Source organism: Felis catus, chromosome E3 (assembly GCF_018350175.1).
Source record: "Felis catus isolate Fca126 chromosome E3, F.catus_Fca126_mat1.0, whole genome shotgun sequence".
Taxonomy (NCBI): domain Eukaryota; kingdom Metazoa; phylum Chordata; class Mammalia; order Carnivora; family Felidae; genus Felis; species Felis catus.
In genome coordinates this window covers 37,163,374-37,187,344 of record NC_058383.1, presented here as the reverse complement: position 1 = coordinate 37,187,344, position 23,971 = coordinate 37,163,374, and the positions used below count along the sequence as shown (strand labels likewise).

Below are 23,971 nucleotides of genomic sequence, written 5' to 3'. Positions count from 1 at the left end.
AGGGGCCGGTTGTCCAAGGCACGAGCTCCCGGGTCCTCAGGATCCCCGAGGGCCTTGGGTCTCACACGGTTATTTTATTTATTTAAAAAAATTTCTAAACGTTTTATTTATTTTTGAGACAGGGAGAGACAGAGCATGAGCAGATGAGGGGCAGAGAGAGAGAGAGAGAGACACAAAATCCGAAACAGGCTCCAGGCTCCGAGCTGTCAGCACAGAGCCCGACGCGGGGCTCGGACTCACGGACCGTGAGATCGTGACCCGAGCCCAAGTCGGACGCTTAACCGACTGAGCCACCCAGGCGCCCCTCACACGGTTATTTTTAAAAGAACCGTACTTTTATTTTGAGGATAGCTCCAAGAACTCATTTACAAAACGCCTTTTGTTTTCAAAGCACAGCTTTTCATTAAAAGCAACCTCCGCCTTTAATACACCCTCTCGTACACAGTCCCGTGTTGGGGGCTGCCGGGTGCCCCCCCCCCCCGCCCCCGCCCCCGTGCTCAGTAGTCATCTTCGTTGTCGTCAGAGTCCTCGCGTGTCTGCCTGCACACCTTGGAGGGCCCGGGGGCGACAGAGGGCCCTGGTGGGGTCGGGGCCAGGTTCACCCAGCAGGGCCCATGAGGCAGCACGTGGCTCTCGTTGAGTCTGCAAACTCGATAGTTCTCGTAGTGGACGTTGTGGGTGATGTCCTTCAGGTCTTGGAGGTGGGAGCTGGGAGATGGGAGGCAGTTGAGCCCAGGCTGGCCACAGTGTCCCCCGCCCCGCCCCCCCGGGGTCCCTGCACCCTCACCGGATGAGCAGGTCTCTCAGCAGAGGAAACTCACAGTGCGCCATGTTCTCCACTGCAAGACACGACCCAGACCGCTGGCCCTGTCCACCTGCCTTGCCCTGGATGAGCACCGAGTAAGCGCCCACTGTATGCTGTGTACCCCTGATACCAACCGCAACCTTTCCGCCCACATTTCTCACTGTCTTTTCTCACGTCCATTTATTCATTGCTGTGCCCCCCACACCTGGTACAGAAGGCTGCTACCAATACTTGAGTCAATGAATCCACTAATCATTTATTATTGTCCACTTAATAATTACTACAGTACAGTATGTGTATGATACCATATATATTATATTATTTTAGTGATTATGTGGATAAATGGGGGGCCCAGGCCCTGGCTGCTCCTCCTTCACTTCCCATCCCCCCCCATCCCCCCCACCCCCCACCCCCGCAGCGAGAGGCCTCCCTCCACCCCCTCAGGTAGCCTAGCCTCCTGCCCCGCCTTCTGCCACCTGTCATTGTCTCATCAGCTCTCTGGGGACAGGAGCCTTGTCTGTCCTGCTTTCAGTGTATCCCCTGAGGAAGCGCATAGAGTATGCCTGGCACATAGAAGGCCCACAACAAATTCTGGCAAATGCATAGGGTATCCTCTGGGTGGTGGGCATCATGCAAAGCAGTGGCCTGCCCTGTCCAACCACCTTCCATGTACAGATGTGCAGTTCGTTGGTTGCACAGACGCAAATGGCCATGCATGAGGTTGATGCCCATTTTACTGTGAGGAAACTGAGGCCCAGAGAGTCAGGTAACTTGCCTGAGTCCTCCTCGCTGCAAGGAGGGACTTGATTTCCAGGTCTGTCTGCTTCCTGGTTGTGGGCTTGCCCACTCTGGGCCCTGTGATGAGTGTTGAGGGTGCCGGAGGCAGCAGGATGCGCCTGGATTTTCAGCCCACCCTCACCTGCGTTCTCTGCAGAGTCCCTGCACTGACCTTCAACGATGCCCCACTTGGTCTTCCGGCCCAGGACACACCTCCCGTTCACCAGGTGCTGTTGGTCGGCCCCGACCACAGCAAAGGGGATCCGGTCCTGGGGGAGGAGAGGAGACAAAAGGGTTGGCCCTGCCTAGGAGGTGGGTAGAGAAGTCACGGAGGTGGGGTGGGGGAGGCACACTGTCCTTTGTGGGGAGACAGTGGTAGAAGGAGCACAGAGATCTGAAGTCAAAAGACACAGGGCACCTGGCCAGCCCAGTTGCTGGAGCCTGTGACTCTTGATCTCAGGGTTGTGGGTTCGAGCCCCATGTTGGGTGTAGAGATTACTTAAAAATAAAATCTTTCAAAAAAAAAAAGTCTGATCAATGCCTCAGTTTTCTCATCTGTAAAATGGGAGTCAGAAGAGTACATACACAGGGCTTTGTGAATGTTTGGGAAGGTTACTCAGAGCCACATTAATAATATAATCTTAGGGATGTCCCATCTCTTACCTGGGTAAGAGATGACCTGCAATCACCTTCATTGGTTATCAAGAGGGTTAAATGACATGACTCTGCAACCCAGGGGTTGGCAACCTATGGTACATGGGCCAGATAGGGCTCCTGCCTGTTTCCCCATATAAAGTCTGTTGGCACACAGCCCCATGCATTCATTTACTCACGTCCAGGTTGCTTTTGTGCTGCAACAGCAGAGTTGAGTAATTGCACTGAGACCAGTTGGCCCACAAGGCCTAACATACTTACCATCCTGTGGCCCTTCACTAAAAAGTTTGCTGAGCCCTGCTGAAAATTCTGGTGGTTCGCTTGCTCATGGCCGGAAGTGGAGACTCAAATTCCTGAACTCCAAACTGCTATTTAGGGGTTTGCTTTTATTTCCAGGAGTTAATTTGTGATGAGGAACAGTAATCAATGGTGGCAATCATAATTATCTGTTCTGCGCTTATCCTACGCCAGCCTGGAGCAAACCCTCGATAAATGTTAGATGTCTGGACGATTTACTGAGATGTTGAGTCAGTATGTTCAGGTCTGTGTCAGTTGCGGCCACGCTGCTGCCTTCTCAGGCCTCAGGACAGAAAGAAACTGGTCAAGGTCAAGGCTCTTTGAACGTTTCACAGGAGATCCTGTTTATTGTGCCAGTGGGGAGGGGAAAGAGGGAATGGTGGAGACATTGGGTCCGAGATGGGAAACGGGGCCATGTCCGGATGTGGTTTGTTTACTGCACAAAGGGAACTGGCCATGAATCTGTGTGGGGCTGAAATCACATGCGGGCCATGTCTGTGAAGGCAGAGTTGTTTGCTTCTAATCCAGGCAACAGCACCGCTGTGCAGGTTAGCACGGTCCCTGAGGGAGTGATCCAAGGCCTGAGGTCAATGCATGATGAATCTCAGCCCTCACCTGAGTCCTTTGCAGGATCCAGACAGACTGACATTGGACAAACCACCAGGATGACAAGGTAGAGGCTTGGAGGTGGAATTCAGGTGATTAGGAGAAAAAGAAGAGGTTAGCTATTTCCCTCTTTCCTTCTCTTTTGAAACAGCTTGACTGAGATGTAATTCACGTACCATAAAATTCACCCTTTGAAAGGTGCAGCTCACAAGACTGTGCAGCCATCACCACAGTCTAACTCCAGGGCATTTTCGCTGCCCCAGAATGACACCCCACACCCATCAGCAGTCACTCCCCACTGCTCCTGACCCCCAGCTCCTGGCAACCACTAATCTACTTTCAGTCTCTATACGATTTACCTATTCCGACGTTTCATATAATGGAATCATGTAATATTTGTCCTCTTGTGTCTGGCTTCTCACTGAGCTTCATGTTTTCTTTTCTTTTCTCTTTTCTTTTTTTTTTTGTTTATTTTTGAGAGAGAGGGAGGGGGAAGGAGAGAGAGAGAGAGAGAGAGAGACAGAGCGTGAGTAGGGAGGAACAGAGACAGGGGAAGACACAGAATTCAGAGCAGGCTCCAGGCTCCGAGCCGTCAGCACAGAGCCCAATGCAGGGCTCGAACTCACAAACCATAAGATCATGACCTGAGCCAAAGTCGGACGCTCAACCGACTGAGCCACCCAGGCGCTTCATGTTTTCAAGGTTCATCCGTGTTGCAGCAGGTGTCAGTGCTACATCCATCCGTTTTTATACCTGGAGGACACTCCATTGTGTAGACAGACCACGTGTATTTATTTAGTCATTCAGAAGTGAATAGACATTTGGCTTATTTCCACTCCTTGGCTATTACACGTATTTCTGCCATGAACATCTGTGTACACGTTTTTATGTGAACATAGGTTTTCATTTCTCTTGGGAGTGGGCTTGCTGCTGGGTACCATGGTAACTCAGCGTTTAACCTTTTGAGGAACGGCTAGACTATTTTCCAAAGTGGGAGCACCGTTTGACATTCCCGTCAGCAGCGTCCGCCTGCCAGTTCAACTTCTCCACATCCTCACCAACACTTGGGATTGTCTGTCATTTTGCAAACAGCCACCCTAGTGGGTATGAAGCGGTACCTCGTGGTTTTGCTTTGCGTTTCCCTGATGACTGGTGATGTCGAACCAACATCTTTTCGTGGGCTCATCGGCCTCTTGTCCAAATTCTTTGAGGGAATGTCATTCAAAACCTTTGCCCATTTCTAAATTTGTAAGGGTTCTTTATTATGTTCAGGATACAAGTCCCATATCAGATAAACCATTTGCAAGCCTTTTCTCCCTCCCATTTCTGTAGGTTGTTGATGTTTGAGTTTATGTATGTGTGGAGATTCATACCTGCCAGAAGTATGTGAACTTTCCCCAAGCTGTAGAGGGAGATGAATCTTTAGACAGAAAGAGCAGGTGGAAAGCAAATCGCCCAGCCGTGGTCACACCAGCCTGCCCCCCACCCCCACCCCGTGGCCTCCTACCCGAATCTTGCTGTTGAGGATCCTGTCATTGATATCCTCGTCAAAGCATTTCTGTGGATACACCTCGATGCAGTGAGTCCTCAGGTTGTGCTGGATCTGGGGACGCAGGTGACCTCGTCTCATCCTGTGCACTTGGCCTCCTCCTTGCCCCCACCGGCCCCATCACCCCGGGCGCCCAGATCACCCTGCGCCTGAAGGCCTCTCGCTCCTCAAGGGTCAGGCTGTCGGCCCGGGCAATCACAGGCACCACGTTCACGGTCCGGCACAGCCGCTGTAGGAACTCAATGTCCAGAGGCCGCAGGCTGCTCAGGCAGGGCAGCAATAGTGGAGGCGGTGGCAGTGGATGAGTGAGGGGGTGCCGGCCTGCAGCCCAGGCCAGGGACTCCTCCTCCTCCTCTCTGCCCCAGGCCAGGGTCCCTCCCCCAGCTGGCTCAGCCCTTTACCAGTGCCCAGTAGGTGGCACGAAGTACACACAGCAGTGCACCCGCGTGTCGGGGATGTGGCGCTGGCGGGTGATGAGGATCTCCTCCTGCAGGTACCGCTCGTACTGTTCATTAATGTAGCCTAGGATGGGGTTCCAGCTGGGGTGGCAGACGGACCTGACCTCAGAGCCGCCCCTGGGAGCCCCACCCGTCTCCCCAGGTCCTCTGGGTGGTCTCCCCTTCGGAAGACCAATTGCCCCAGTTGGCCCAGGACACAGGACCTCCGTTCCTGTACGAGCTGAGACCTGTGGTTAGCTGATCACCCTCCCCCCGCTCCCCTGAATTATCAGAGAGACCCCTGCCGTTCTCAAGCTGAGGCCTTGGCTTCCTCGTTCATAAAATGGAGAGAATAAGAGCACCTACTTTGTTGGGGCGTGGTCTTAAAAGAGATGAATCGCCACAGCCGGGTTCCAACCACCATGGGCACTCACGCCATTGCTGTAAGGATCTCCTGAGTCCTCTCCCTGGGTCCCTTCCCCTGCCAGGCTATTGTCAACCAAGCAGCCAAAAGGACTCCTCCACCCCCCCTTTTTTTTTTTAAGATCCTTTTAAAAACAGGAGTCAGAGTACATCCCTTTTCTGCTCAGCCTGCCCACAGTGGCCACAGAAAAGCCTAAGTCCTTACACTGCCCTACCAGGCCCTACAGCATATCACTGTTTCTTCTGCCTGCCCTCCCCTCCTCGTTTCTCCCTACCATGCACACACCTCCAGCCACACCAGCTTTCCATGAACATACCATTCTGCCCACCACAGGGCCTTGGCACATGCCACTATCCACTTTGAACACTCTTCCCCTGCATGTCCACAATGCTCATTTTCTCATATCCTGGAAATCCGCCCAAATGTCACCTTATCTGGGAGGTCTTTCATGATCACTCTGCTTAAAGTTGCAATCCCTCTACAGCTCCCTATGCTTTCCCTTCTCAGAAATGTCCTCCTTGAATGATAGAGTTTAGGCCCACCTTATGTATAACTGATTTGTTGTGTTCATTGCTCAGCCCCCCTTCCCACGACAATGTAAATTTCACGTAGGCAGAGATGTTCATCTGTTTTGTTCATTGCTGTATCCCCATGTCTAGAACAGGGCTGGCACAAAGCAAGTGCTCAATGAAGCATTGTATGCAGGGCTGGCTTCATACAAGCACAAACAGACCATTTCCACAGAGCTCCGTGCTCTGAAGGGCTTGCAGTTCATTCAATGTCCTGTGGTCAAGGTTTTACAATTCGTAATACCTTTTTGAACAATAGGTCCCACATTTTCATGTCACTGGGTCCCACAAATTATGCATCCAGTCCTGATTGTGTGTGTGCATGTGCGTGCGTGTGTGTGTGTGTGTGTGACCAACTACTGTCGTGGGTTTTGTCACTGAGAGCCTAGAACAACTCTGCAAGGTGGGTGTCATCACCCTCAAGTTACAAAGAAGGAAACTGAGGCTCAGAGAGCTTCCATGACCAGTCCCAGGTTACCTAACTGGAAAGTGGTCTAACTCTGTGGTCCTGACTCTGTAGTGTGGGCTTCTAACTTCTGCTATATCATAACCTTGACTGAACACCTACTGTGTGCCAGGCAGGAAGCTCTGACCTTTATGTACTTGAGTCCCTTCAATCTTGGAGGGCTGGTTGCATGCACCCATTATACAGATGAATAGACTGAGGCTCCAAGATGCCATAGTCAGGTGTTTCAGGGCTGGGATGTTTCCCAGGGGCTAGAGGGGCAGGGGCAGGGGCAACCAGGGTTCGGCCCCCACTGTCAAGGACCCACCATTTGTCATTGTTGATCTGGTCTCCAAAGCCAGGCGTGTCAGTCACTGTCAGCTTGAGCTTCACACCCTTCTCCTCGATGACTGTGCGTGGAGAGTGGAGTAGGAAGAGATTGGCCTGGGTGGGGTGGGGTGGGTGGGGTGGGGGTGGGGGACCACTCACCATGGGTCACTGAGTTCAGCTGCAGCGTCTGGGGTGTGGGCATCGCCAGGCCCGGCGGGGTGCACTTCCACACCTTGGACTTGAAAAGGGTGTTCAACATTGTGGACTTGCCCAGCCCGCTCTGCCCTGGGGGTAACCAGACGACAGCAACAGAGGTGGACATTTTAGGCAGTGCTTCTTAGGCTGTTAAACAGTTTTAGAAAGTGAACTGTTTTCTAAGCATAACATAAATACTGAAAAGCGGGTGCTATCGTCAGTGTCCCCCTCAATCTTTATCCCACCCTTTTTTATTGAGGCAAAATTCATGCAGTAAAAAAATTAACCATTAGCCATTTAAAGTGAACAATTCAGTGGCATTTAGTACATTCACAGTGTTGTGCACCCACCAATTCTGTGTAGCTCCTATTAGAAAGAAATCCACAGGCCGCAAATGGCGGAACTTAGGCCAAGTCTCCAAATGGGTGCCTAATATCTAACTTAACTGCAGTTCCAACCTCCCCCGGAAACGTAGCCTAAACTGGTCCGTCAGGGATTTTCTGGTCAGCACCGGTGAGTCATGTCACATGGGCCCTCACTGTCCCCCAAAGGAAGATGAAGTCATCCACCTAAGACCCTTTGCCTGTCCTTTAAGGGAAAGCAACCCTGCCTGGAATAATCCTTTCCTTTTGCTAATAACTTCTTTGCTCACATCCTCCTTTCTATATAGAAACCTTGCATTCTGTACAACTCCTTGGAGCTCACTTCTTACCTGCTGACCAGGTGCTGCCTGATTCATGAATCATGTCACAATTAGATCTTCAAATGTACTTGGCTGAACGTTGTTTTTTTAACCGTCAAGAAACATGCTCATTGCCCCAAAAGAAACCTCACACTCATTAGCAACCCCTCCCCATTCTCCCTCCATCATCACCTCTGGCAACTGCTAATCCATTTTTTTGTGTCTCTGTGGATTTGCCTACTCTGGACATTTCAAAGAAATGGAATCATGCATGGGTCACCTGGGTGGCTCAGTTGGTTAAGTGTCCGACTTTGGTTCAGGTCATGATCTTGCGGTGTGTGAGTTCGAGACCCTTGTTGGGTTCTGTGCTGACAGCACGGAGCCTGGAGCCTGCTCCAGATTCTGTGTCTCTTTCTCTGCCCCTCCCCAGCTCATGTTCTCTCTCTCTCTCTCCCCCCCCCCCTCTCTCTATCAAAAATGAATATGCGTTAAAAAATTTTTTTAAGAAATGGAATCATGCAATATTTGTGCTTTCATGTCTGGCTGCTTCCACTAAGCATAATGTTTTCAAGGTTCATCCAAGTCCTACCAGGTGTCAATACTTCATTCTTTTTCATGGCTGAATAATGTGCTATTGCATGGAGAGATCACATTGTGTTTATCCATTCATCCTGATGGGCAGTTCAATGCATCTTACAAATTAAATGGCCCATGTATACAGAACCAGATCCAGAGATGGAGCATATAGTTCCCCACAAGCCCAATCATGCCCATCTCAGTAACTATTAACCCAACACTCCAGGGACAGCCACTCTCCGGGCTTCCATCAGCAGGGAGCAGCTCTGCCCACCCTTGATTTAGGGAAGCACACAGCATGTGGTCTCTCGTGTCTGGCTTCTTTGGCTTGACACTACTTGGTGAGATTGACCCAAACTGTCTGTGGTTGTAGATGGTCCATTTTCCCTGCTGTGGGAGCTTCTCAAACTCGGTGGACCACATCTGCAGAAGGGAACACCCTACATCACAATGCAGGGTGCACACGTATTTTTGTATTTAACAAAAATTGTCCGAAGGGTTGTGCTGTCCAATATGGGAGTCCCACTTGGCTCCTGCCATGGGTGATATGGAAAATCTGAATTGAGGTATGCCATCAATGGAAAATACAACCCAGATTTTCCAGACTTGGTGTGTGCCAAAAAGAACTCAAAAGTTCTTTTTTTAAAACTTTCAAAAAAAGTTTATTTACCTTGAGAGAGAAAGAGAGCACACACAAGTGGGGGAGGGGCAGAGAGAAGGAGAGACAGAATCCTAAGCAGGCTCTGCGCCCTCAGCGCAGAACCCGATTTGGGACTCGAACTCGCAAACTGTAAGACCGTGACCTGAGCCAAGATCAAGAGTCAGACACTTAACCGACTGTGCCACCCAGATGCCCCAGGAGTGCAAAAGTTCTCATGGACAATTTTTTTGGGGTGTGGATTACGTGTCATTCAAGATAGTACATACTGAGTTAAGTAACATAAATGGTTAAAATTAATTTCTCCAGTTTCTCTTCCCTTTTTTAAAGGTGGCTACTGGGAATTTTTACAATGACATCATGTGGCTCACATTATACTTCTATTGGACAGCACTGCCTTGGAACAATGCCCTTAACTGGGGTTGCCCACTCTGACATTTTATAGTCTGCTATTACCCAGTTTATTTTGTGAAAGGTGTAGTTTTGACCTACAGAATCAATTTTGCACCCAATAAATGCAATTCCAGAGAACCTCCTGAACGCCAGGACAGTGCTAAACCCAGTGAGGAAACTGAGGCAGAGAGGGGTCAGGGACTGTGCTCAAGGTCACACGTCGGCTGGTGTTAAGGGCCCGGATCAGGATCTGGGTCTGGGTGTTCACCACTTTCTGCCATGGCCTCCCCTTTTATTGCTCTCTTTGGGTTTGGCTGGGGCTTCATGGATGATTTTTGTCTTTTAATGCCTCAGTGTTTCCAGATTTTAAACTATGACACCTGGTGAGGGACTATTAACAGACCCACTGTTGAGACTGAGGCTCAGAGAGGTGAAGTAACGCGCCCACGCCCACAAGTCTGCATGCTTTGGTCTGTCCTCCCGTGAGCCCCTGCCCCTCACTCACCCACCACCATGATGTTGAACTCAAACCCCATCTTCATGGCCTTGATCTTCAGTTGGTCCAGCACGGCCTCAATGCCCACATAACCAAGCATCTCGCAGGGTGGGGTCTTGGGGCTGGAGGGTCTTGACGAGCAGGGGGAGGGGGACTGCCTCAGCGGGTCCATGGGGTCAAGGGCACAGCAATGTCTGTCAACTGGGTGGGTGGGGAGAAGGGGGTTACTGGGGCTCTGGAGGGGGACCCTCTTGAGTTCTCATTTCTGGACCCTGGCTCCTGAGCTCTGCCACCTGGCACTCCCACACATTATACCCCTTGATCTACCCATCCCCCAAGGCCCCAGGGCCTGAGGGCTTTGGAGTAAAGTACAGGGAGGAGCTGCCTCTCAGAGGAGGCTGAATCCCTTCCCAGAGATACACCAGCCCAATAATCTGTTCCTCCCCCACCCCGGTTTCCTCCCTACCCCCACCCCTGGCCCAGGCAGTATCCTTGCTCAGACACTCCCCCCAGAAGAATGTGGCCAGCCTGGTGAAGCCCAGGGTCTGGACCCATGGACCCATGGCGACAGAGAGAAGCAGCTTTGTGTAGCACCTGATGGCCTTGGGTCTCTGACGGAGCTTCAAGGAGCTTCCCTGTCCTAGCTGGTGTGTGTGGTGAGGGGGGAGGAGACAAGGTGACAGTTAACTGAAGAATCTGAACCCCATCCCCTTCCCCATGACTTCAGGGGGAGGGGCAAGGGGTGGGCCTCCTCTACAGCGGGGCGCTGAGGGCAGGGGCAGGTAAGCTCTTCCAGTGTCCTTTTGGAACACTTACCCTAAATCCTTACAATGACCCTGGCCTAGTGCTATAGACAGGAACCCAGGGCCTCTGGGCAGCTCCCTTGCCCAAGGTCACCTAACTGGGCTAAGTGGGCTTCAGCCAGTCCCTCTGACTTCCAAATTCATGACTCTGCCAGCAAAAGCAAACCCGTGACCCGCGGCCAGAAAGCAGAACGTCCATGTTTTCTTTGGTCTGTCCACCGCTGGGGCCACAGTGTTTTCAATGGGCAGATTGATTTAGGAAATATTTACCCCGCACTTAGTCTGTGCATAACATTGTTCTGGGGCCGTAGGAGGCAGCTTGTTTCACGATCATCCCAGTGCTATCAAGCTAGTGCTGTTACTCCCTCCAGGTTACAGAGAGTCTGAACCGGTTGTGCAAAGTCACCTAGTAAGGAAGTGGCGGGCTGGGATCTGAGTCCACGTGCTTACCCTCTAATGCTTTTCTTGTTCACGGGAACATCTAGATTTCCAGTGTGTCTTAGAGATTGTAAGCCCTGGCAATTCTGACGGCTGATGAGCTGCCCTCTTTGGCTGGGCCATGAGTTCTCCAGTTTGCCACAGTCCTCACCCCTCCCCGAAGTGTCCCTGACACGATGTTTCTTATACAAATCCGTCTCACTCACTACTTTCTCACCTGTTTCCTGGCACATGAGGAGTCCTCTGTCTCATGATGCTGAGCATTTTCTCTGAAAGCCAGATAGTAAAGAGTTGTTTTGAGCTTTGTGGGTCATAATATCTCTATTACACCTACTCTTCAGGCCTGCTGTTGTAGTGTGAGAGCAGCCACACACAGGTGAAGGCTGTGTGTAGGTAAAACTATTTACAAAAGCAGGAAGTGGTTTGCCAACCCTGCTTTGCTTGCTGAAACTCACCAAGTCTGCCCTAGTCCATTCACCTCAACTGTCCTGAGCCCCTACTAGCCTTCTGTCCCTCTCTGCCCGTGCCCTTGTGCTTCCCTACCTTCTACCTATCTCACGACAGAGCTGAAACTTCATCTCTGACACTTGAGGCTTTGGGTGGGGCTGGGCAAAGCCTGCCCTGGAACATGGTTCCTTTCCCAATAGAGAAATCTCTCAAGCTACAAGTCCACAGCTCTCAAGGGTTATGGGAGGCTGGCCTCCTCATCAAAGCGAATGGGCACGTTGTACATGGATGACCAAACAGTACTGGTGGCCTGTGGACTGAACTTGAGCGCGAGATTCTGCTTCCTAGGAAAACCATCCCATGTGAGTGACAGTAGGATTCTGAGCAGCTGGGAGAGGAAAAAAAAAAAAAAGAAAGAAAGAAAAGCGAGCCTCAGTGGGTAGCCACTAGGATCACAAGCGTCATGACCGTGCTTGCAGAAAGCAGTGGTCACTTGCATGGCGCTCTTGGCTGTGTTGATTGGGAAAAGCCCAGGGTGAAGTGATCTGAGCAGTGTGAGGACAGCAGATGAGTCCAAATGTGTACAAAGAACAGAAGACTGAAGGGAATCACACCCATAAGTTGGGTGAGTAATATATAGCCATTCAGTGCATGTTTCTAGAACACCTCATTGTGCTAAGGAAGTGTTTTATGGATCATTCCATTCAATCTAACCCAAGAATAAGGGGAATGATATTTATACACCCATTTTACAGAAGACGAAACTGAGGCAGAGAAGGTTTTCAAGGATTGTGCCCCAAGGCCACACACGGGTGGGTGTTAAGGGCTGGGAACAGGATCTGAGTCTGAAGGGGGTCTGACCCACCTGAAATATGCCTTGGCATGGCCTCCCCATCACTGCTCTGCTCCTGTCTCAGAACTCTACAGGTGGTTTGTGTTTTTTAGTAACGTGGTAATTTCTCAGATTTTAATAAGTGTTGGATGCTTAACCAACTGAGCCACCCAGGTGCTCTGGGTTTTGTCTTTTAACAAGTTGGAATTTCCCAGATTTTCCCTAATAAAGAGCAACTGCTCCCCCCCCCCCCCCCCCCGCCATCAGAAAGTCTTACTTTATTATTATTATTATTATTATTATTTTAAGTTTACTTATTTATTTAGAGACCATGAGCAGGAGAGGGGTAGAGACAGAGAGGGAGAAAGACAGAATCTCAAGCAGGCTCTGCACTGACAGATGCAGGGCTCAAACTCATAAACTGTGAGATCATGACCTGAACTGAAACCAAGAGTTGGATGCTTAACTGATTGAGCCACCCAGGCACCCCTAGAAGGTCTTACTTTCATAATGAAAAACAAGTAACAAGGCACCCAGGGGTCTGGACAGGAAGGCTGAGGGTCAGTGGGGAGCAGAGGCGACAGAGGGCCTCTTGCCCACCCAGCCAGGCCAAGTGGTGGGGGGACAGGGGCCACAGTTGTGGACCCCCATCTTCTTCTTTTTTTTTTTTTTTTAAATGAGGTAGAAAGGAGCTCCTGGGTGGCTCAGTTAGTTAAGTGTCCAACTCTTGATTTCGGTTCATGTCATGACCTCACAGTTTTGTCAGTGTGAGCCCCATGTTGGGCTCCTTGCTGACTGCAGAGCCTGATTGGGATTCTCTCTCTCTATCTCTCTGCCCCACCCCTTCTTGCGTTCTGTCTCTCAAAATAAATAAACTTAAAAAAATTCTTAACAAAGTAATAAAATTGCAGTAAAGGGGCACCTGGCTGGCTCAGTCAGTAGAGCATGTGACTCTTGGTCTTGGGGTTGTGAGTCAAGCCCCACATTGGGCATAGAGCCTATTTAAAAAAAAAAAAAATATATATATATATATATATACACACACACAAAATTTAGGTAAAATTTGCATACAATTAATTTGCATAAAATTAACCATTATCCACTCTAAAGAGAACAGGTAAGTGGCAGATCACTATTTAGTACACCTACAATGTGGCTAAACCACCAACTCATCCTGTTCCAAGATATGTTCATCACCCCAAAGGAAATCCCATCACTACTAAGCAGTCACTCCCCTTCTTCCCCCCTCTCCCAGCCCCTGGCCACCACTAACTACTTCCTGTCTCTATGGATTTGCCTGTTCTGGACATCTCACAGAAACAGACCTACACACCATGTGGTCTTTTGTGTCTGGTCTCTTTCATTGAGCGTCACGTTTTGGAGGTTCATCCGTGTTGTAGCGGGTGTCACTGCTTCCTTTTGTGCGGCTGGATGACATCCCACTGTATGGACAAATCACCTGGTGGTGGTCATCCATTCATCGGTTGACAGGCGCTGGGGCGGTTTCCACCTTTTGGCTCTTGTGATCGGTGCTGCTGTGAACACTTGTGTACAAGTCTTTGAGAACTTGTTTTCAATTTTCATGGGTCTATCTATACCTAGGAGTGGAATTGCTAGGCCATATGCAATCACCATATGTAACTTTTTATTTTTTAATTTTTATTTATTTATTTATTTAAATTTTTTTAAATTTTGGGGCGCCTGGGTGGCTCAGTTGGTTGGGCGACCGACTTCAGCTCAGGTCATGATCTCACAGTTCGTGAGTTTGAGCCCCGTGTCGGGCTCTGTGCTGACAGCTCAGAGCCTGGAGCCTGCTTCGGATTCTGTGTCTCCCCCTCTCTCTGCCCCTCCAATGCTCATGCTCTGCTTGTCTCTCAATAATAAATAAACGTTAAAAAAAATTTAAAAATTTTTTAATTTTATTTTTTTAACTTACATCCAAGCATATAGCATATAGTGCAACAATGATTTCGAGAGTAGATTCCTTAATGCCCCTTAACTTTTTTTTTTTTTTAATATTTATTTAGTTTTTAGAGAGACAGAGAGAGAGCAAACTCACAATAGGGGGAGGGGCAGAGAGAGAGGGAGACAGAGAATCCCAAGGAGGCCCCATGCCGTCAGCACAGAGCCTGATGCGGGGCTCGAACTCATGAACCGTGAGATCGTGACATGAGCCGAAATCAAGAGTCAGATCCTCAACCGACTGAGCCACCCAGGCACCGCCCCCGCCCCCCCCACCATGCATGAGTGTTTGAGGAGCTACCTCAAACTGCACCCTCCTCCTTTCCTTCTGCAGTAACACTCTAGTTGTTTCAAAACTCCCCTGCTCCTGCAGCAGCAGTCCGAGATCTGGAATAGGACGGAGGGGTGGTAGGGTGGAAGAAGGGGACCCAGGACAGGAGACCCTAGAATGTGGTGGGGAAGGGCTCTGGGGTCTAAATGCCTGGGCCCCAGTTCTGGCTTCTCTGCTTACTCTGGGGATGGCTGACAGAATCATGGCCCCCAGAGATGTTTCCATCCTAATCCCCGGACCCTTGAGAGAGTATGGTAACTTACTCAGCAAAAGGGACTTTGCAGATGTGACTAAGGATTCAGGGGGTGGGATTATCCTGTGGGCCAATGTAATCACAGGGGTATTTGTAGCAGAGAGGTCAGGCGGGTCAGGGCCAGAGGATATATGAGCATGGACGCAGAGACTGGCATGACCAGTGGGCGTGGCCACCAGAAAGCCAGAAAAGGCAAGGAACGGACTGTCCCCTGGAGCCTTCAGAAGAAACACAGCCCTGCCGACCTGTTATAGACTCTGATCTCCAGAACCCTAAGACAATAAATTTGTATGGTTTGAAGCCATGAAGTGTGTGGTCGTATGTCACAGCAGCGACAGAGAAGGAGCACCTTAGGTGTGCGACTTGAGCTGGTCGCTGAGCTTCTCAAGGCCACACCTTTCATATCTGTGAGTGGAAAGGACAGTGATGCCAGTTGAGGCTTGCCCTGAGGACAAATCAGGAAATGAATGGATGGTGTTAGGTGCGGAGCCTGACATCAGCTGACACGTTCTTCCCTGCTAGACCACAAGCACCACAAGAATTAAGAAATTGTGTCCACTTGGTTTAAGGCCAACCTCAAGTGCTGAGCAGTGTCTGGCCCTTGGTGGGCCTGGACACGTCTGCGCTGAAAGAAGGGAGAGTGAGAGCTGCCTTTCTGGGCGGGGTCGGGGCCCCAGGCCCCAAGTTCCAGGGGAAGAGGTCATTTGAGAGAGGATAATCATCTTTTTGTAACGACCACGCTGAGGATTAGAATAGAGGAGACAAGGACCACAAAGACTCCTAGTATGGTGCCAGGCACATGCCATCTGCCCAGTGGAGGGGAAATGGAAACCACTTTTCCCTCCCTGTCCCTCCCTCCTGTCTGTCTCTCTTCACTCAAGTCAACAGAGGCCCAGGCCATACTGTGTTCCAGGCTGCCTGTCTGGCCTGTTGAGAAAACAGTGAAAAATCCCCGAGCGAAGAGGCTTACAGGCCCGTGGCTACCTCCCTGGGTCCCGCAGCACCTGCTCCTGTTGGGAAGCTGTAAGCACACCTGTTAGGGCACAGGCCCCACCCCCCTGGAGCCTAGCCGCCCCTAGGAAGGGTGGGGCTGGTTGCCAAGGTGCCAAGGCCTCAGGTAGCAGCTATCTTGGGTTGCGGATCCGGAAGCAGGAAGTAGCCTGTGTTCTCAGGACCTGGCAACTGGCTGACTGGGGGAGCCTGGAGGCTGGTAGGAGTCTGGGCGCAGAGTTGCTGGGGGTGGGGGGTGGGGGGCGGTGGGGGGGGACCAGGCAGGGGTTTGGGGGTGTTGGTGTGGGAGGGGGCAGTGGCAGGGGCAGGGGAAGGGCAGGGGCTGGGCTGTGAGAGGTCTGGCTGAGTTCTGAGGCAGCCCCTTGGGGGCTGGTGGTACCCAGAAGGCTGGAGCTGAGATGGCCTTGGCAGAAGACCTGGAGAAGGAGCTGGAGACCACGGCCCAGGAAGTGCTGGGGAAACTGAGGAGCCGTCAGCTGTTCCAGTCCAGGTGGGACACTGCTGCCTTCATCATTTTTCTCATCTTCCTTGGTGAGTGTGGCCGTGGCCTTGGCCTTTGCCCCCCCCAAGCCTCCTGACCCAGACGTGGCCAGGACCCTCTCTGGACACCTGTCACCGCCACCCCCCTCCACCCCCCCCAGGCACTGTGTTGCTGCTGCTGCTGCTTGTTTGCATCCACTGCTGCTGCTATAGCTGCTGCAGCCGCCGCACCTCCAGATCCCAGAAGGTGAGCCCCGATCAGGTGAGCCCCACTGGCCTCCTGGGCTGGGCAGGTGCGAGGGGCAGCCTGGAAGTGCACTGGGGAGATGAGGGTGCTGGGCCTCCTGTGGACAGGGGGCAGGCAGGGGACACATGAGTGAAGCCCAGCTGATTCCTGTGCCTCTCTTGTAGGAACACCGCAGGGGTGTGGATAACTTGGCCCTGGAACCTTAACACACCGAGCCCCCCAGCCCCTCTGCCCGTGTGTCCTGCTGGGCAACAGGAACAATGCCTTGTTTGTCCAGAACCTGAGTCTGGAGTGTGTTCTGAGCCTCCCGTCAAGGGGTGGGCAGTGTGGGAACTCAGTGCTTTATCCAGATGCCCACCTGCTCCCTCACAGCTTCCAGCCTACACGACGGCCACCAGACCCTGAACACCAGCAACTGCCCATGGGAGGGGAAGCTGGGGCCCAACTCAGGGGCCGGAACCCCCAGGCAGAACCCTTGTTCCCATCCCACTCAGCCCCGTGGCAGCCCGGAGGACCCCCTCAAAGGTGGTGTGGGGAGGCCAAGGCCTCAGTCACTGGGTACCCCACTCAGGTCCTGAGTATCAGGGATCCCCAGCCTGGTCCTCACTCAGACAGACAGAAGCTCCAGGTAAAGTGGGGTGATCTTTATTTCCTAGAGGCCTTGTCAGGGATGCTGAGCAAACGCATTCTAGGACACCATAGCTCACGGTGGGTGGCTTCTGTCTGCTCTCCTAACTCACAGCTTAGGGTCGCCACCCACTCCTCACCCTCCATGGAGGGGGTGTGCATGGCTACCCTTCACCATCCAAGGTCAGCTCAGAAAGCAGAAAAAGGAGGCGGAAGGAGAGCCCTGGGGTTGGCCCCACCCAGAGTCCAAAGGTTTCTGCCTGCAGGGAGGGAGGGTTTGGAATGTGGGCCACATCTCTGCTCCGCCTTCCTGACCACCCCCCTCCGCAAAATGAAAAGCAAGCCTTCATCCCTTCTTTTCAGTGATTCCAGTGTTCATTTCCATCTGTGCAAATATGATGGGCAGGATGGGGTAAAGACGAAAATAAATAGCCCATGCTGCCCGGCTCTGGCCAACACTCCGAGAGGGGATAGCTGAGAGGGACAAGGGCCATTTCCCAGGTGGACAGACTCTTGGGGGTTCTGTTCAGAAAGGCCTGTAGCTCCAGTAGCTGGAGAACACGGAGATCTGGAGAGGGAGAGAGGTGGGGGGACATGGTGAGTGCTGGTGCTAGGGAGCCTCCCTTGCTGTACCCTGTGACCCGAGTGAGATTTCAAGGTCATCCAAGGGCAATTTGTCAGGGAGAGGGTACTGTTGCTCAGCAACGTCGTGGCCCATCTGCTGGGTGTGTGTGGAGGGTACGATGGAGATTTGGGGGTGCTTTGGAGGTATGACCAGAGCCCTTGGGATCCCCCCAAGATGAAAAGGCTTAGCAGCCTGCCACCTGGCTGGCCCAATGTGTCTGAGAGGGAGGCCCACCCCGACCCCACAGTCCCCCGTTGGCCCACCTTATCCTTGAGCTGCTGGCAGAGCTGCAGGGAGACCGTGAAGAAGACTAGGGCATCGTTGAGCCATGGGATCACACACTCCACCTTGTGCACATGGCTCACCTCCAGACGCTGGGAGCCCCACTCGCTGTGGGGAGAGGGGAGGGTCTCCCCTGGGTGGGGAGTGCTGACCAGCCTGGCCCCCCAGGCCCCAAGGTGCAAAGGGTTGGGGAGGGCAGGGTGCTCCCCAGCAGCATACTTACAACATGGCCCCAGGGCTGTGGAGCACGGCGCCTCCAGCTGGGCGGAAGTTCTAGGAAAGAAGGGAACCAGACCCGGTCAGGCCCTGGAGGCTGGTCAGGCCCTGGAGGCTGCCAGGCACGTGGGGGCGGGTGGGGTTCCCTCACCTTGGTGGAGTTGGGCTGCAGGGCGTGCAGCTGGTACACGGTGAGGCAGAGCTTGTTGAGGTTGATGTACACGTTGACTAGTAGGTCAGAGGGCAGGGCAGGGGCGAACATCCGCTGGGGATGAGCACCGGGCAAGCAGGTCGGATGAGGGTCGCGCAGGCGCAGGCCTCCCAGAACCACCTGGGCAACCCCATTCCCCAACCCAGGCACTGGGGCTTTTAGACTTTTCCGAGGTGTCCTGGGTGGCTTTCTGCACCAGGCTTGAGAAGCACTGATGCAGACTAGGAGCATTTGGGGGACGCAGGGTGGAAACCAAGGACCTTGTCCCAGAAAACTGCATAGACAGAGGACTCGGACAGCAGTTCGGGGTTTCCAGGGCCCCTTCACACCCGTGTCCCTCCCAGGGGCAAGCTGGGCTCCTCAGTGGGGATTCCCTCTCCTGGAGCAGGGGCTGGACTAAGGTACTGACCGTGAGGCCACTGGCAGCGATCTCAGGCAGAGTAAGGGTAGCCGGGGTGGTGAGCCGGTTGCGGGCTCTGGTCAGCTGCAGCATCACAGCGTCCATCAGCTGTGGGCAGGGGGCTGGTCAGAGCTGCTTCAAGGGCAGCCCCTGCCCTCCCACATCAGAGCGTGACAAAGTCATGGAAGCTCCCAGCTCCTGCCCTGGGTGCTCACGGTCTCAAGGCCTGAATCCCTGCTGTGTGGGGCTTGTTAAAGGTGCAGGTACTGGGGTTCCAGCTGAGGGTGGGGGTAGGACGTCTGCAGTGGTGACCACCTATCCAGCAGGTTCTACTGCATGGCATCCTGGGTGCTGGTCCAGTGGGGAATGGAACATGGGAGATCCTGAGGGTCAGTCTCAGGGGCATGAGGGCTTTGTGGATGGGGGTAGAGGCAATGAAGGAGCTTAGAAGAAGGGGCCTGAATCCACCTTGGGTGCAAGAAGCCAGGGATGGTGATGGCACGGCTAGGTTCAGGTCTTAGCCTGGGGTACCAGCCCCATTTTCACAGTTGAGGAAAGAGAAGCTCCCAAGTGCTAAGGTCACATGGCTAGTGAACAGTGGAACCATCTGGAACTCATCCTTTTCCTTTGCCATGACTAAAACTCTTGCTTGGACTCCTCAGAGCCCCAACTTCCACTGCTTCCAGAAATTGCCATGGGCATGGGGGTGACCTTGCTTCCAGGAAAGGCCAATCTGGGTGGAGGCATGGGGACTACACCCCCTGTCCCCAGGGTGGTCACAGTTCTGGGAGGGACCTCAGGCCATTAGTTGTAAGTTTTCATATGAGGACTCAGAGGTCCAAAGAAGGACAGTGAATCACCTGAAGACACATAGCAAATCAGGGACAGAGTTTAAGCATGAGTTTGGGGCATATGAGCGCAGCTGGTCCCTGCAAACCATGTGGATTCCCTTTGCTAATTATAAGAGTTCCTCTAGTGCTAGTCATGTGACTACTAGCATCTACTAGTAGTAGCTGAGCACTTCCTCAGCATTTGCTAGAGGCTACTTTACCTGCATCATCACAACTGGTCGTCACTGCAGTGAGTCCCCCCTCTATAGGTGAGGCTACTGAGGCATAGAATGACTAAGAAAGTAACCTGAGGTTGCACAGCTTACAGCGGAGGCCCTGGAATCAGAATCTGAATCTGAGTCTGGAACCTGGGATATAAATCATTTGACTGTAGCTGGATGGACATGTGTGCATCGAGAGGTGATGGCTGGGCCATCAGCTGCGCCTGAGGATGTGGGGGCAGAATTCTCCAGGGGCCTGGTCAGGGCCAGGGGTAGGGAACCTAGTTCTCCTGTCCCTTCTGGCTGCTCACCTTGAGGACCTCTGCTCCCGTCCTGAACTGGTAGCTTTCATCCCGGTTGGCAAGGAGGTAAATGGCTTGGCTTACATGGTTCCTGGCATCCTGGATCTGAAAACAGTGCCCATCGAGAGGTCAGTGGGCTGGGCCTCAAGAGGAAGAGATGCCAACTTCATCTCTCGGTGGGCGGTTCCTGCCCCAGTCATCACAATGAGGGGCCATTCTCCTTGGAGGGGTGGGGTGGGAACCGCCTGCCTGCCCTCTCCCCACCAGCTCCCAGCTCCGTGTCCTCTGAATGCCAGGTCCTGGCTGGGTGTTGGGCACGTGGCAAGACTGTGGCAGGCCTGCTGTCACATAGCTCACCTTCTAAAGGAGGGCAGGTGATTGCAGAGTAAAGGCCTAAGATAAAAAGACTGACTTGCACAAGGAAAGAGGGTGACTCTGCAGGATGGGGGAGGGGGAGACTCTTTTGATGGATGGAGGTCAAGGGAGGCCCCAGGGAAGTGATTCTTGAGGATCACCCAAATAACAAGAAAAGCAGAGAGCCGAGCATGGGCAAAGGCCCTGAGGTGGAGACCAGCTGGTGTCCAGTGAGAGGGGAAGGGGCTTGGATCAACCAATCACACAGGAGCTTGTAGGGAACATGGACTCTGTCTCCAGGAGCCATCAGAAGCCCCCTGGAGGCTCTGGGAAGGGGAGTTCCTGGCTCCAGAGGACCCCAGTGGTTCCTGCTGGGGCCCAGGGGCCTACAGACAGGTTTTCCACCTCCTTCCAGGCTAGGCTCTGGAGCCCCAGGCACTGTCTGCCCCAGCTCTGCTACTAGGAAACACCCTTCCAGGCTTGCTCCGGCTTCAAATCCCCATGGCCAGCCTGGAGCCCTCAGTGCCTCTCAGGCCTGCCCCTGCCTGCCCTTGTGGCCTGAGCCCCAGTAGGGGAAGGGCCCAACTACCTGCTGCAGCTTCCACTGCTTGTCTTCTCGGAAGGCGAAGTGCAGCAGCTGGTTGTTCCGGGGTATCTTCAGGTTCACATCCTGACGGGCAAGAGTGGATAAGCAGAAGGATGACACCCTCCTGCTTTTGGCCACCCTAAGCCCTTGAGCAGGGGGCCAGAAATGGGGTGTGTGGGGTGGTTCGGGCCCCTGTCATTCCACAGGGCAGAAGGTCTTCCAGCACAGTGGCCATGTGGAGTGTGAACAAGGAGGTCAGGAAACAGGAACTCGGGCCCAAGAGGAACCACAAAGAAATGAAAGGGAAAACAGAAAGGGGAAGGTGGCCTCAGCCAGGAGGAGCTGTGACTGTGGGCAAAAGGGAACACGGGTACAGGACAATGGACTGAGCACCCACCCACTACTGGAGGAGAGGCACCTTCCCCCACATCTTGGTGCCTGGCACCAACGGAGCTCAGATGCTGGCCGATTTCACTTTGAATTGGGGCCAGCTTAATCCCGCTGCTGCCCACGCTTCACTGGGCCCAGACTCAGGGCTGGGCCGTGTGCAAACATCTCCCTTCGGCACCTCACACAGAAGCCACATGCCAATTCCACGAGGAGGCTGCTGGGGGGTGGGGGGAGTATTTTACAAGGGAGAAAACTGAGGCCCAGAAAGGTCAAGGATCCTGCCCAGGGTCACACAGCCAACTGGTGGCAGAGCCAGCAGGAGGCTCCCATACTCTTTCCCGCTGGATCCTCCAGCAACAGAGAAAGGGGAGAGGGGCTGGGGGACTCACCGCCTGGCTCAGCGCGTCCCCTTGCAGAGTCAGCACGCCTTTCACCTGGTCTGTGCTGCAACACGTGGGGGTCAGAGAAGTGCCTGTGGCTGCCCTCTCCCACCACCTGGCCCTCCCGGCAGCTTGCCCCTGGCTGTCCCAGGATGGCCCGCTGGGCCTTGGCTGTGCAGCCTCTCCTGGAGGGATCCCAGGCGTCCGCCTCACAAGCAGCTTCATCGCCCTCATTTCTGCTCAGCCCCCGCTCACCTACAGCTGCCAAGGATGAAGTTCTCCTGCTTGGCAGGACCCTCCGTGCCGGTGCCAGAGCAGGGCAGAGTGAAGCGGAGAGAGGCCTCCTGGAAGGGCAGAGGGGATTAGGGTAAAGTTCATCCAATCCAGTTCAACGGTCTTTCCAGAAGCCCCATTTCCTAGGTTGGCCAGGGGAGGGTCAAGTGGGTTGGTCTCACCGGAGCACCTTATCCAAGCCTCCAGGGCACCTTCCCATTTCTCAGGCCTTTCCACCCTCACCTGGGTTTCAGGTCCTACCAGAGTGGATGGATAGCTGTTCCTTCCACATTCCCCAGAAACCTGCCTCAAGCCCAACTCCAGGATATAGAACAGAGAGATGGCCTCCTGGCTTGGTTAAGATGCTTGGGTTGGAGGGTATTATGCTAAGTGAAATTAGTCAGAGAAAGACAAATATCATATGACTTCACTCATATGAGGACTTTAAGAGACAAAACAGATGAACATAAGGGAAGGAAAACAAAACTAATATAAAAACAGGGAGGGGGACAGAGCATAAGAGACTCATAAATATGTAGAATAAACAGAGTTACTGGAGGGGTTGTGGGAGGGGGGATGGGCTAAATGGGTAAGGGGCATTAAGGAATCTACTCCTGAAATTATTGTTGCACTATATGCTAACTTGGATGTAAATTAAAAAAAAAAAAAAAAAAAAAAGGGAAAAAAAAGACGCTTGGGTGTGGGGACAGAGTCAGAAAATGTTAGTAGTCATGACAACTCGCAATTTCTGCCCTACCAGGCAATGTCTGGACATTTCTGTGAGTTGACTTATTTCACAATAGCCCTGTGAGGCTGGTACTGCAATCTTTTTGCGAAAGGGAGCCCTCCAGATGTTGAGTATGATGCTGGAGACCTTGAGATAACAGCTTCAATGGAAGCCTTCCTTGACCCCGACTCCCTGCCCGGGAGCTCATTCCACGCCCAACGCACTGCGCTCACACAGCTGCCTGTGATTAAGTGGACAATCATGTGTTGGTACCCCGACTGGACTCCCAGTCCTCCGAGGCAGGGCCTGGTCTGCACACCGCGCATCGCGCCCACAGCAGGCGCTCGGGAGGCAGGGGCATCGGCCCGGGAAAGAGCCGCTGCTGGGCCGGCCCGCCAGGCGACTTACCTTGAGGATGTCTTGCAGCTGCCTGAGGACGGCGTGCACCTCGTCGTGCAGCAGCCAGCGGAACTCCTCCTCCTGCGGGCACAGGCCGACTGTCAGCCTCCCGGGCCCACCGCCCCCGGCTCCACCCTGCCCTGGCCGCGCGCCTCACCAACACCGCTCGCTCCGCCGCCGTCGCTGCCATCGCGGTCGCCATCGCCGCCGCTCGCCGCCCAGCGACCGTCAGGCACCCGCCGTCAGCTCGAGGCTCGGTGCACCGGCCGTCAGTGCGCTAGCAGCACCCGGGCCCACCCCCGCTGCCGATTGGCGGCACGCGCGTCCGCCCCGCCCCCGGACCGCCTCTCCCGCCGCCGACCGGCCGAGCCGCGCTCCGAATCGAGGCTGGCGGCTGCGCGAACCCGCCTGCTCCGGCTCTCCCAGGCTGCCGCTGGCACCCACCACTAGC

General features: G+C 53.3%; 3 protein-coding genes across 12 annotated transcripts; 1 reads left to right on the top strand and 2 right to left on the bottom strand.

Annotated features, from left to right (window-relative positions):
* Window positions 1-313: 313 nt before the first annotated feature.
* SEPTIN12 (septin 12) lies at window positions 314-10,627 on the bottom strand. 7 transcript variants are annotated; one of them, XM_019820989.3, is made up of 11 exons: window positions 10,488-10,627; window positions 9,903-10,094; window positions 7,053-7,178; window positions 6,892-6,973; window positions 5,090-5,227; window positions 4,831-4,948; window positions 4,647-4,742; window positions 1,755-1,851; window positions 1,581-1,660; window positions 788-885; window positions 314-708 (listed from the first exon to the last, which is right to left on the bottom strand). In XM_019820989.3, the coding sequence occupies exons 2-11, from the start codon at window positions 10,063-10,065 to the stop codon at window positions 498-500; spliced, it is 1,209 nt and encodes a 402-aa protein (XP_019676548.2). In that variant the 5' UTR covers window positions 10,066-10,094; window positions 10,488-10,627; the 3' UTR covers window positions 314-497. The 7 variants fall into 7 exon arrangements, with proteins under 7 accessions (XP_019676548.2, XP_006942423.2, XP_044903853.1 ...); XM_019820990.3 differs by having other exon boundaries at window positions 566-708; window positions 788-839; XM_006942361.5 differs by lacking the exon at window positions 1,581-1,660 and having other exon boundaries at window positions 788-839.
* On the top strand, window positions 10,611-16,976 carry SMIM22 (small integral membrane protein 22). Of its 4 annotated transcripts, XM_045047920.1 has the most exons (5): window positions 10,611-10,675; window positions 11,782-11,943; window positions 16,354-16,501; window positions 16,612-16,712; window positions 16,862-16,976. In XM_045047920.1, exons 2-5 carry the CDS (start codon window positions 11,851-11,853, stop codon window positions 16,901-16,903), a joined length of 384 nt encoding a protein of 127 aa, XP_044903855.1. In that variant the 5' UTR covers window positions 10,611-10,675; window positions 11,782-11,850; the 3' UTR covers window positions 16,904-16,976. The 4 variants fall into 4 exon arrangements, with proteins under 4 accessions (XP_044903855.1, XP_044903856.1, XP_044903857.1 ...); XM_045047921.1 differs by lacking the exon at window positions 10,611-10,675 and having other exon boundaries at window positions 10,683-11,943; window positions 16,612-16,697; XM_045047922.1 differs by lacking the exons at window positions 10,611-10,675; window positions 11,782-11,943 and adding an exon at window positions 14,592-16,169 and having other exon boundaries at window positions 16,357-16,501.
* Window positions 16,977-17,326: 350 nt separating this feature from the next.
* Window positions 17,327-23,867, bottom strand: ROGDI (rogdi atypical leucine zipper). The gene is made up of 11 exons (XM_023246622.2): window positions 23,678-23,867; window positions 23,530-23,601; window positions 22,377-22,465; window positions 22,131-22,185; window positions 21,355-21,435; window positions 20,421-20,516; window positions 19,068-19,166; window positions 18,599-18,712; window positions 18,455-18,504; window positions 18,213-18,339; window positions 17,327-17,892 (listed from the first exon to the last, which is right to left on the bottom strand). The coding sequence occupies exons 1-11, from the start codon at window positions 23,720-23,722 to the stop codon at window positions 17,851-17,853; spliced, it is 870 nt and encodes a 289-aa protein (XP_023102390.2). The 5' UTR covers window positions 23,723-23,867; the 3' UTR covers window positions 17,327-17,850.
* Between the last annotated feature and the right edge of the window lie 104 nt (window positions 23,868-23,971).

Bases quoted from the DNA above. Each gene is read 5' to 3' on its own strand.
- SEPTIN12 (XM_019820989.3), bottom strand. From the start codon at position 10,065: ATGGACCCGCTGAGGCAGTCCCCCTCCCCCTGCTCGTCAAGACCCTCC. The intron at 1,852-4,646 runs GTAGGAGGCCAC...CTCCTCCCCCAG, and splicing joins TCCTCAACAGCAAGATTCGG to GACCGGATCCCCTTTGCTGT. The intron at 1,661-1,754 runs GTCAGTGCAGGG...CACTCATCACAG, and splicing joins CAAGTGGGGCATCGTTGAAG to GGCCCAGAGTGGGCAAGCCC.
- ROGDI (XM_023246622.2), bottom strand. From the start codon at position 23,722: ATGGCGACCGCGATGGCAGCGACGGCGGCGGAGCGAGCGGTGTTG. The intron at 23,602-23,677 runs GTGAGGCGCGCG...CTGTGCCCGCAG, and splicing joins CGGCGGAGCGAGCGGTGTTG to GAGGAGGAGTTCCGCTGGCT. The intron at 21,436-22,130 runs GTGAGTCCCCCA...CTTGCCCGTCAG, and splicing joins GGGACGCGCTGAGCCAGGCG to GATGTGAACCTGAAGATACC.
- SMIM22 (XM_045047920.1), top strand. From the start codon at position 11,851: ATGGGCACGTTGTACATGGATGACCAAACAGTACTGGTGGCCTGTGGA. The intron at 11,944-16,353 runs GTGAGTGACAGT...GGTGGTACCCAG, and splicing joins TCCTAGGAAAACCATCCCAT to AAGGCTGGAGCTGAGATGGC. The intron at 16,713-16,861 runs GTGAGCCCCACT...CCTCTCTTGTAG, and splicing joins AGAAGGTGAGCCCCGATCAG to GAACACCGCAGGGGTGTGGA.